The 12,500-nt window shown below is 44.8% G+C and overlaps 1 protein-coding gene across 1 annotated transcript in view; it reads right to left on the reverse strand.

Moving 5' to 3' along the window:
- Positions 1-6,452: 6,452 nt before the first annotated feature.
- b4galt4 (UDP-Gal:betaGlcNAc beta 1,4- galactosyltransferase, polypeptide 4) overlaps positions 6,453-12,500 on the reverse strand; it is a 10,833-nt gene continuing 4,785 nt past the window's right edge. The window contains exons 5-7 of the mRNA XM_063202698.1: positions 10,801-10,923; positions 10,049-10,153; positions 6,453-6,692 (exon numbers count right to left, since the gene is read on the reverse strand). Of these exons, the coding sequence (XP_063058768.1) occupies positions 6,563-6,692; positions 10,049-10,153; positions 10,801-10,923 (358 nt within the window). The 3' untranslated portion in view covers positions 6,453-6,562. The remainder of the gene's footprint in view (positions 6,693-10,048; positions 10,154-10,800; positions 10,924-12,500) is intronic.

Genomic DNA, 12,500 nt, shown 5'->3' on the forward strand with positions numbered 1-12,500 from the left:
TTCCTGGGATGTGCACAAAATCTCACCCTCAACCTCAACCTCAGTAGCCTTATTGTAGCACTCAGCATTTAGGATAATAAACAAAACATCTCTCCTCTTGAGCCTAGGCCCTATACTACACAGTTGGTTCAGGAGTAAACCAGGTTGAGTTAAGAGGAAAATCACCTAGTAGAAGGACTCCAGATGATTTCTCACGAGGACTCCGGGCTCTTCTATTAGATGATTTACCTCTTCACCTGGTTTACTCCTGAACCAGCTTTGTAGTAGGCCTATAGGCCCCATATGTGCAAACTACCAATAATAACTTTTTCTTGTGTAGACCAGTGGTTCTCAAAGAGTGGTCCGGGGACCACTGGTGGTCCGCGACAGGGCTCATTTCTACTTATCCAAGACGAGCTAGAAGTTAGCTATATTTGTAACATAATTACAAAGCTAAAAACATAGCTGAAGTCATATTTTCACCACAATAAGACAGGTTTGTAATGTGAATAAAAAGTAAGTGATCTGCATCAAAATTAGCAGTGTCAAATTAGCACCCTGGTCCCTGAACATTTTTGGGGGTACGAAGTGGTCCTCGGTCTGAAAAAGTTTGAGAAACACTGGTGTAGGGACTATACATATGTTATAAATGAGGCCCCAGGTTTGTTTGAGGAACTTGTGAGCAAGAGCCTTCAGAAGCCTGGTGATGAAGCTTGCTGATTGGAGGAGGTGGTATTGGTATCCTTAGCAACAGATTCATGGGCGTGACATGACCACCACAGAGGCTGATGTGATTGGTTCAGAGAAAGGCTTTAATCAACAGGCAGAAAAAAAAACATTTCAGGAGAAAACAAAAGAAACATTCACATTCTCACAGTGATACAGAAAAGAACCATTTTAGAAAAACACACCTTCACATTCAGTACCAGTTATCCACGCGTACCAACATCCATTATCCAAACAGTTTGTGCTTTATGGCGTGTCTTCAATATTACACATTATTCCTGGCCATTTCTCAAAGTGAAGTATCCTAGCCTTGCTATGACGAGTGACACCCATTTTTTGCGGATTTCACCAAAGAGTAGGGATGTAAATAAAATCGAAATGTATCGATGTATCGGAAGTATCGGCCGGCAATTTAATCAAATCGCATCGTATCGTGGGGTATTCTTAAGAATCGAAAAGAATCGAATCGCTGGCCCCTGTGCAATGCCCTAGCTCCATAACACAATAGTAGTGGAAAAGTAATTGGAAAAAAATCGAATCGAACCGAATCGCATCGTATCGTGGGGAATTCTTAAGTATCGGAAAAAATCGAATCCCTGCTTTAAGAAATCGATACCATATCGTATCGTCATGAAGGCTGTGATTTACACCCCTACCAAAGAGTATCCAATAACTAGTTATAAGTGTAATTGATCATTGGATACACTGGGCGCAAATGAAATGGACATTACTTGTCCAAGCAAGGCTGGGACACTTCACTTAGAGAAATACCAACTGTACACACTTCCAAACGTTGAGGAAAAGAAAAAGATTTTAAAAAGGTCAATTGAAGATAAATATTAAATCAGAAGATACAAGGTCCCCCTACAAATCCCAAAACATTTAAAATACACATGGTAAAGAAATAAAGAACATTTGATTTCATTTGATTTTTTTGTTTTTGTTTAAAAAAAGAGGTTTATATGTGCAGAATCAATGCTGCTGTTCTCCACCTCACGGTATAAGGAATGGAGGCTGGTGATTGGCTAGGGATAGGCCCCACAGGAAGTGGAGGCTGAAATAGACACCTGTGCAGTCGTAATTCTAGTTCCTCTCATTCTTTCCTCCAGCCTTGTCACGTGAGATGATTGCTATTATTTAATATCTTGTTTAAAAATAAGTTATTCTCTAATTTGCAATCAGGAAATTGATAGGGGAGCCCCCAAAGAGCCTGCTTCTCCACGGAGACTGTGTGACCCTGACGCTAGACGCTAGAGGCAAGGACGGGAGGAAAAAACATGACCAGTACTCCCAGCTATTATTAACATCATGCTAACTTGCTCTCCAAGTATTGTTAGCATGCTAATGTCACGTCCTAGGTGACATGGCTGGCATGTTATGTGTAACCTCCATTCACACCACATCCTTATGATTACATGGCTGCTAAATGGATGGCATGCGCTAAGCTAGCGGGCTAAAGTCTTAACTAAAGAGCTGGCGGGACAATATTCTAGAATGTGGCACTGAATGTTCCAGAATGTGAGGCTGGCGGTAAGGCAGAGGTGGGGAGGAGCTTCAGGCTCCCTTGAAGACTTTAGCCAATGGGCTTCCGTAACGTAACCACAACATGTATGGGTTGCCATAGTAACACACTAGGGTGCATCAAACGCCACAACTTGTTCTGCTTTTCGCAGTATCGTTCCTATGTAGGCTACTTACATCACTTCCTTATAAAATCGTAGCAAATTTGGTCATTGCCAATATGCCAATTTTCCCAGGCATAATGAATACTTAGGATTTGATGGTGATGGTGAATATTTGTGAAAAAAGTAACATTAGTGAAGCATGAATTCTGGAAATAAACTATTAAAAAGATTACACAGTGCACCTTTAATTGTAGAGGGGCGTTTGATGCAACCTATTACACACTTCTGACTGTAAACAAAGACTCGCCTTGCTCTCATGGCACGACCACATGACCCAAGCAGACGCTTCCCTCCCACTTTACATTCAAAACGGTTTTGCTAATTTTCACAGTATTTAAACGCTACCAGTCCTGTGAAGCCCACAATACAACACAACCCCCCATGAGGACAAAGGAATCAATAATGCCCTACAAGGACAAAGAGCAGTAACTACGTCCACATTCAAACTGAGAATAAGGCCTTGGAAGCCTTGGTATTACGTTGGCAGTTGTAGTTACTGCAAATTTGACAAAGCCAGATCTCTGAAACGGGACACATTTGGACCGCAAGTTTTTGTGGCAACGTAAACGAGGTGTTATGAAGACCATGTTCGGTTTAAACTCAATTCTGACAAAATATGTAGTTACTGCACTTTGCATTTGTAGGGCAGAATAGCTTATGCCAAAGAACCTTGATACTGAGAGATATTACTGGTCGGAAAATACAGCACATTGCCAATAAGGGAGCAGTATTGTCATGGTTCAACAGGAGCCAATGGGAGTGCCTCTTCTCATACAGTATATTACTGTAAGACTTTCTCTTCTAGTAGTCCATGGCCATGTTTACTGGATGGCATTTTGATGGAATTATGTGACAGGGAGCCTCGGCTTGGTAGATATTGTTTAAAATGGTGGCCGAAATATGTCGAAACATGGTCAAAGATGGCTGACTTTGGCGGACTTTTTCCCCATTAAACATCACAATTGCAAATGAGGAAAATGACCTTTTTGAATTGCACCTTTGCGAGATACTGAATTGAACTTCTATCCTCTTAAGTTTGGAGTTTGGATAAATACATACACAGCTGCACTACACATGTAGGACCAGAGTAATCTCTCTCAGTATGGCGGCTCTTTGGCTTCATTACATTCAAATCAACACGAAGACACTGAAGCTCTCGGACAGGGCGGGTCTGGGCTCGGAGATCGGACCAGGCATTTTTGGCATAGACCTGCACCACTCCTGCTTTTCCATGATATAGTGATTAAGATCGACCAATGTGCCATCCCATCTAGACAGAGGGCAGGTCTCAAAAACAAACAAACAAACAAATCAAGACAAGACAAACTTGGCCCCCCAGAAACATCAGCCCAGCGGGAAAACGCCCTCTATGCTAATCCTGGTGTGTGTGTGTGTGTGTCTGTGTGTGTGTGTGTGTGTGTGTGTGTGTGTGTGTGTGTGTGTGTGTGTGTGTGTGTGTGTTTTGAGGGAGATGTGTAACAGAATGAGACAGTGCATCCACTTTCAAAATAAGTGGAATGTCATTGCTTGCACACGTGTATGTGTGTGTGTCATCCATGAAGTGTGTGTGTGTATTCGGTGTGTGTGACTAAGAGAGAGTGATTAGTGTTTCTTAATCTCCATTAGTGATTTGGTTCAACCTCTCTTGACCTCTGGAGTGTCGATCAGGCATTCCCCACCAATGAGAGGCGAGCCTATGGAGTGTCAATCAGGCATTCCCCACCAATGAGAGGCGAGCCTATGGAGTGTCGATCAGGCATTCCCCACCAATGAGAGGCGAGCCTATGGAGTGTCAACCATTCTCCTCCAATCAGATGAGAGATGAGTGTAAGCCATGCTACTAAGCACCCTCCTACACCAGCAGAGTATTCCAAGAACGTAGTTAAGTGTAACGGATGCTAACTAACGGATGCTAGCGGATGCTAGCAGATGCTGGGAGCGTGTCTATGTGAGAAGAAAGTGAAGGTCCGCAGCACTGTTGAATGCTCCCAAAATATTTATTCGCACAACGTTTTTGGGAGCATTCAACAGTGCTGCGGACCTTCACTTTCTTCTCAGTTATCTTACGTTTGGTCCAGCACCTGTGCCACTGATGTGCGCGCATTCTTTGACTTTTTGCGTGCCTATGTTCCAACAGCCCATTGGTCCCACAGCCCATTGGTCCCACATCACTACGATTTTTAACATCATTCTTAGGCCTATTGGTTCCCTTAGTTTACTTGGAAATGTGGGAACATGGATTTGTAGAGCTAGGACTTATAGGCTTGAATAATTTCTTAAAACTGTTGGAACATGGAGCAGCAGGAATAAGCTGGGACCATTTGGGCTGTAGGACCAATGGGCTGTGGGACCAATGGGCTGTGGGAACATAGAGCTGACCCCAACGGATGCTAACAGAAGCCTCATACAGTATAGCGCCAAGCTATTGGTCTGGACCACTTTACGCCTCCTGGGCCTGAACTGGAGTGTTGACTGGAAGGTCGCGGGTTCGAACCCCGAGTGGGAAACTGCACAGGAAGACTTTGATTACATAAGTGATACACCTGGCCAAGTTAAACCTACAGGAAGGGGTAAACCTGCTAATAGATTGCCCACACGTGTCATTTAGTTAAGAAGACGAGGACTCCAGGCTCTTCTATTAGGTGATTTACCACCAACTCAAGGTGAACTTAACCTGGTTTACTAATGAGCCAGGTACCTGGAATATACTCCGAGGCCAGGCTGGTCACATGACACCTCATAAAGAAACATACTGATGACACGCATCAAAAACATCATAAACACACATGATAAACACAGTCAACCAGAGAGAATAAACACACATGATAAACACAGTCAACCAGAGAGAATAAACACACATGATAAACACAGTCAACCAGAGAGAATAAACACACATGATAAACACAGTCAACCAGAGAGAATAAACACACATGATAAACACAGTCAACCAGAGAGAATAAACACACATGATAAACACAGTCAACCAGAGAGAATAAACACACATGATAAACACAGTCAACCAGAGAGAATTAAGGGCATAACAAAATGGAATGCTAGACACACCACATTCCGACTAGACAGAGTTTTCACCTTTTACAGTCCACTCTAAAGGCCTCCACACACCAGTTCCGACTGCACTAACCGACCATTTCTGTATTATACCTCCAATGAGTGCCCAAGTTCATCACAGCAGAGCATGGATAATCAATTGACAGTTATGACAAAACACAGAGCCCTCCCCTAACCGGCAGTCGACATCTGTTGACATCAGGTGACATGGGCGCCGGTGTGCAGGGTTGTAGTGAAAACAGTCAGAGCTGGTGTGCAGAGAGTGACCTTAATCCGTCTCATCAAAATAAATGAATCAAGTCTCAGGTGCTACAAGTCCTCTGGTGACCCCTCTTGGAGAGTTCGGCTTAATTCCGCCACTGCAAAAACAAAATGGAGTCTCGTTCGGTGTAAAGCGAATACCAAACGAGTCTCGTTTGAAAACAAAGGCAGATGTACGAGATGAAAGCTCATAGAGCAATAGACGAATAAGAAAAGAGTCCCAACGACAGCTGATATGCAGAATAAGGCCAAACTACTGTTGGGGAACTTTAGTTCTGAAGTTCTTTACTTCTGTAGTTCTGAAGTTCTTTACTTCTGAAGTTCTGTAGTTCTTAAGTTCTTCAGTTCCCATAGCAACAGAAGAAGTTTTCCCTGCTACGACTCAGGTTCCTGTGGACAGGTCAAAAATATAAGTTCCAGTTCCAGTTCTAGTTCTAGTTCCATTGCACAAGAGTCTTATGGCTCCTTATGGATCCTAAAGGCTGTTTAGTTCTCACACATGGAACAGCTGTGGAGCTGTTGCCCCCGGCAACGAGAGGTCTAGTTCCAACTGATAAGAGATGAAGTTCCATTGGAGTGTCTAGATCCTGTGGAGCTGTTGCCCCGGTAACAAAGATAATCCCTGTGGAGCCAAGATGGCGGCTGAGGAACTATTTGGGTTCCTGTTTGGGTAACTCAGCTCCCATGCTACTCTCTCACACACACACACACACACACACACGCTCTCTCTCTCTCTCTCTCTCTCTCTCTCTCTCAGTCTAAGGGTGTCCTATCTCGGTGGTGATGTTGGTGTGTAGGGGTTAAGGGTGTCCTATCTCCGCGGTGATGTTGGTGTGTAGGGGTTAAGGGTGTCCTATCTCCGCGGTGATGTTGGTGTAGAGCGGTTCCCTCTGGGTCGACAGGGTGGTGTACGAGCAGGAGTTGAGGCCGTCATTACGCCACTTCTGGCCCACGCGATTCAGCAGGTTCATCCTGGACACACACACACACACACACATGTCAATTAACACACACACACATGTACCCTAGGCCTAATAAAATAAAATAAAATATAATATAATATAATATAATACAGTATAATATAATATGCTATAGGGCCTAATAATTAGAATTGTTAGGCCTATTAACTGATCCATGCATGCATGCTATGCAAAGAACAGATTTACTGATCTGAGGAATGGCATAGCCTATAGTATATTTACCATGCAGAAACACCAAGCACAGTGTTGTGGAAGGGCACAAATGTAAGCTACACGAGAGCAAAATATTTTCGTCTTTAATCTGGAGGGACTTCTTCATATCATATAGGCCTATCTGTGGAGGTCGCCGTCCAAATTGATGTGCTAAGTAGATAGCGTAAAGTCATTGCCAAGTTCGCCTTTCCTCGGTCATGGATGTGGAGTGGAATAACACCTCTTCTGGAATATTTGCTTATAAAAGTATCCACTAGAAAGCACACACAGATGCGGTAGCTGCAGAAGGGGCTACTACTTCCTTTCATTCCGTTTAATAGTGAGTTGTTTAAAATACAAATGGGCGCAAGGCGAGACTGGCACCTGCGAAGGGACATGCAATGGGATGCTTTTGTGCAGTCTGGAACGCTACTACTGCGCGTTTTTTAAGAACGGTTTGACAGTCGGGCACAACAGCACAAGAAACATGGAGGAATATTAAGGTATGAAGACATAGGCCTACAGGCAAATCAGAAAATAATTTAAACCAAACATTATTAATGCCGCATGTGTCCTTGTCTTATCACTGCGCTAATCAGTCTTGAGACTTTCACAAGAGTAAGACAGACTGACGTGTTTTCCTCTCGCTTTGGTCATTTTAATGTCCACTACTACTAAGTATTGTACTAATGACAGATCGTAAAACAAGTCAGTTGAGATGAACTTCCCTACTTTATTTTCACGTTAAGGTTTTCAGTGACATTTCCAAACGCACGCTAATGCGCCGGTAGCTCGCTGCCCCTCCTCTTCGCAAGACTAGCTCTATCAGATTCTTGGCATGAGACACAGGTGACACGTGACACAGGTGCTTCATGGGTATTGTAGGCTCGCGAAATCGCATTGTATTGCTTTTGTAGCAAAGGCGGTCCGAAGAAAAAAACTACAAAATGCGGTGCCTCATCATTCAGAATAGTAACGGACCCGCCAGAATGGCTAGTGAACCTTCGGTATCTACTAGCCAACGCCGAAATTCACCCGCATTTGGCTACCTGGCGGGTGTTAGTGTTAAGCCCTGACACATACACACTAGAGCTTAGATCGGGCCTAAAGAATGAAACCCGACCCTTCCGAGCCCGCGCCCATTCCAGCCCGGCCCGGACCGGCCCATCACATTAACTGTAAATTATGAGCCCGAGACCGATTGAAGCCCGACCATTACTTAATATTGTGGACGTTATAGCTGACGGTGTCAACTAGTTTTAAGCTGTTTGAAGTGAACCAAACACATTTGTTAACATTTATCTTGATAAACAATGTAATAAGGACGACAAGTGTTGCATATGTGTGTTGAAAAGCATCCAAATGAATCAAAAACGGCCGACAATGTGCGGAGCATTAATGTTGAGTCCTATCGTCTTCAGGCTTCAACTGATCACTAACTTTACCCTACTTTTCTCATGTCGTATAGCCTACTCTTGCCTTGAACATTTTGATGATGACCACTACTGGATTGTTAAGGCAGATCGCAAAATATAGATTTTGCGTCGCCTTGTCAGCTGATGGCAAATTTATTTAAACCGCAGAATTGTCAATAGTCAGACGCATGGGGAGGCGGAGCATCTAGCCTACAGAAATCTCCGACTAAATTATTTAAAAAAAAAAAAAATCATATCCCAATAAGTTACCGTCCAGATGCCTAGTGAGACTCAGTTTTTACTCCCCAAAGACATTTTTTTAGGCGCCCTGGCGTCCGTCAGTGCCACAGCCATTTTGGCCGGTGATGAAAAAAGTTAGGCTACAAAGCCATGTATGCACTGTCACTGGGACTTCTCGTGAGCATATCGTCCGCTGAAATGTTTAATTTGACCGTCTACTACGCCTACGGTAGCCTACTTGGAGATCCACTGCCATTTTTCAGCAGAGGTAAAAGTGAAAGTGATTCGATGCTGCGATGCTGCGCATGCCATCGCATTGAGTCCCAAACACGGCTTGACTAAGCAATTCATGAAACGGTTTTGCAAATGCAATGCCCTTCGTTGTGTTCACTAATATAGTAAAATACAAAAAAACAATAAACAGAAGTGTTCGACAGCAGCAGCAGCCAGCGTGAGTCAAGTGATTGGGAAGCATAACGTTATTGGGGACAGGGACAACGGCACTGGTCTACCTACCTGCTTGGCAGTTGAGGGAAAACTGCGCATGATATGCTGCCGTTTGCAATTTCGTAGTCTGACTTGTGCAACGTTATAGGCTAGCCTACACATAAAGAATCGTGTTTAAAAGCATCCAAGTAGGCCTACATCAAAACAATAGGCCGACAATAAGCGGACATTAGGCTACATGTTGACTAGTCAGTTTAATGTCGTCTTCATGCTGTAAACTGATCTCAAACTTCTACTTTTCTCATGTCGTATACATCTGTCCTTGGTCATTTTGATGATGACCACTATACTGGATTGTAAAGGCATAGCAAAATATAGGTTTTGCGTCGCTAGTCAGTTGATGGTTAACTTATTTGAACCAGAGAATTGTCAGTGGTAGGCTATTTTAAGTCAGACGCAAGTGGAGGAGGAGCATCGACAGAGTTCTGACACGGGAGACACGCGAGTGCCTGGAGGCTTTCAAGACCACAGCGAAATCTCAGACTAAATTATTTTAAAAATCATGGCCAAATGCATATGAGATTCAGTTTGTCATTCACCAAAGTCGATTTATAGGCGCCCTGGCGCCCGGCAAGCCTTGACACACACACACGCGCGCGCCAGTGGAAGAAAACTGCGCATGTTGCCTTTTGCAATTTCGTAGTTTGACTTCTGCAACTTTGTAGGCTTCACACAAAGAATAGTGTTTAGAATATTTCGTCTAATCATTATCCAACATAATGTTGTCCATGCCATTAAGGCCCTAAGCTAATAGTTAAAAAAAAAGAAGAAGAAGCTTGATCACTCCTGGGGCCCGGTCCGATCCGACCCGAGGATAGTGATGGAAAATACCGGACCGACCCGGCCCATGGGTCGGGTCGGGCCGCTTCGGGCTCGGGCTCGGGCAAAGAATCTATACTCTAATACACATATCAATTAACACACACACACAAGCACACACGGATACACTCACACACACACACACACACACACTCTCTCTCTCTCTCTCGCTCACCTGTCCTTGTTGACCTCGTTGCCTTGGTCCCTCTTGTGGAAGACCATGGTGTATCGCGCTACATCAGCTGGTGGACGCACGATCTTCATCTTCTGAATCTCCACCCTGCAGCACACACACAACACCACACCACACAACACAACACGGCACGGCACAGGACAGGACTATCAGCTGTGTGTGTGTGTGGGTGTGTGTGTTGTGTGTGTGTATGTGTGTGTGTATGTGTGTGTGTGTTTAAGCAATAAGCCACGAGAGGCCGTTGGTTTGTGTTCGATTTATAACGGGTTAGGGGAGCCGGACACGACGCCAAGCGCTGTAATAACTAAACTATGCAAGTGTAATAACTGAACGCTGCAATAACTATTACTTTGCAATAAATATTACTTTGCCCCGTGTCGCTCAGGTAACAAGTTGAGGAAGTAGTTGGTTACCGCGGCAACACTACTGGGCGTGCGCATGTTCGTCGCACGGCTAGATGAGACACGCACTTTGCTACAAAACCTCAGCGAGGGGCGATAAACACCACAGGAATGAAATGTTTTTGTAATCACACTGATACCCAACCACAGATGGTGCAAAGACGTGCTGTTCTTGCAGATGCCCTACCCCAACTGCAACAGAACCATTATCAACTTAGACGCGTCCTCCCACCCCCATCCTCAGTATGCATGTGTGTGTGTGTGAGTGTGTGTGTGTGTGTGTGTGTGTGTGTGTGTGTGTGTGTGTGTGTGTGTGTGTGTGTGTGTGTGTACCGTATCCTGAGGTCGTCGTCCTCTCCTCCCCAGCCCCAGTAGGCGTTGGAGAAGCCGTTGATTCGTGAGAACTGCTCTCTGGTCATCGCCGTCACACCCCCGAAGTAACCCTGGTAACGTAACCTAGCAACAACAACAGTAGCAACAACAACAGTAGCATTAGCCCTGGGTCAGACAGACAGACAAACAGACAGACAGACAGACAGTGACAGACAGGCAGACAGACAGACAGACAGACAGACAGGCAGACACAGACAGACAAGCAGACAGACAGGCAGACACAGACAAGCAGACAGGCAGACACAGACAGGCAGACAGACAGACAGACAGAAAGACACAGACAGGCAGATGCAGACGCAGGCAGACAGACAGACAGGCAGACCAACAGACAGACAGACAGACAGACAGACAGAGACAGACAGGCAGACAGACAGACACAGACAGGCAGACCGACAAACTGACAGACACAGACAGACAGGCAGACACAGACAAGCAGACAGGCAGACACAGACAAGCAGACAGGCAGACCAACAGACAGGCAGACAGACAGACAGACAGAGACAGACAGACAGGCAGACACAGACAAGCAGACAGGCAGACACAGACAAGCAGACAGACAGACAGACAGAGACAGACAAGCAGACAAGCAGACACAGACAAGCAGACAGGCAGACACAGACAAGCAGACACAGACACAGACAGACAGACAAGACTGGCTTAAACAGAAGGGTAGTCAAGCTAGTTCATGCAGACCGGCTAGGGGTCCCATGGACAATTAGCAACAAACAAGGTACTGACTGGTCCCCCCCCACTAAACTTCGGCTACTGACGTGTATGAAGGGAAGCATGCATACAGCAACAGCATGTTGCTTCACCTGAGCTCTTGCCGCCGATTGATAAAACATTGAGGAGCATTGGCCAATCAGAGTGCGGCTGTAATGCTGTGCATTGTATGGAGAAACTTCCTGGGTAAATTTTAGACGGATGTGCTTCTCCTGGCTTTCTCGTAGTGATTGGAAGTTGGCTCTAATAAACCCGCCCTAAAGCTGTTGACCACCAATATCAAATAAGTATTTTGTAAGAGAGATGACACTTTACCCGCGCTGTTCTTCAGTCTCATTCACGGACAGTACAGAGTTTTATATTGACACCATGGAGAGCAAAAGAGAACATGTCTTGAGATCGGTGTTGGGATTCCTACAGGGACAGTATTTGGACCATACAGTCTATGATTTGCAAAGGAATTGGATAGGCGATTTGATGAACCTAATTCGCAGAGTGCTCTCGAGAGGCAACTGGTGGGTAAGTCATGTTTAGCTTGCTACTTGTAATAGCACCGCCGAGTGCCTCGATGTTCAATGCCGTTATGGCAAATTATGTTGTCGTAAAGTTACTGAGGTGCTTTTGTTGTGTGCGCGTATCCCACTGTCGGTTGTAGAGAATAGAGGTGAGAGCTGGTGTTTTTGTGCTGTAATCAAGGACGTCTTATTGGCTGTTGTTGTGGTCAATGCGGGATAAAGTCATTCGTGGCAGATGGACTGACCCTAGCAGGCCCACTCAATGTTTTGATGGTTATCTCAGTATTGCGCAATATTTCCTGGCTGTCGTCACGAATAACAGTAGGGCGCGTGTGACAACAAGCAGGGATAGAAAAAGACAGCGCATTTTTTGTTGTTTAAGCTATTATTCTCTTCTGTCGT

This window comes from Engraulis encrasicolus, chromosome 7 (genome assembly GCF_034702125.1).
Source record: "Engraulis encrasicolus isolate BLACKSEA-1 chromosome 7, IST_EnEncr_1.0, whole genome shotgun sequence".
In the NCBI taxonomy this organism is placed as follows: Eukaryota; Metazoa; Chordata; class Actinopteri; order Clupeiformes; family Engraulidae; genus Engraulis; species Engraulis encrasicolus.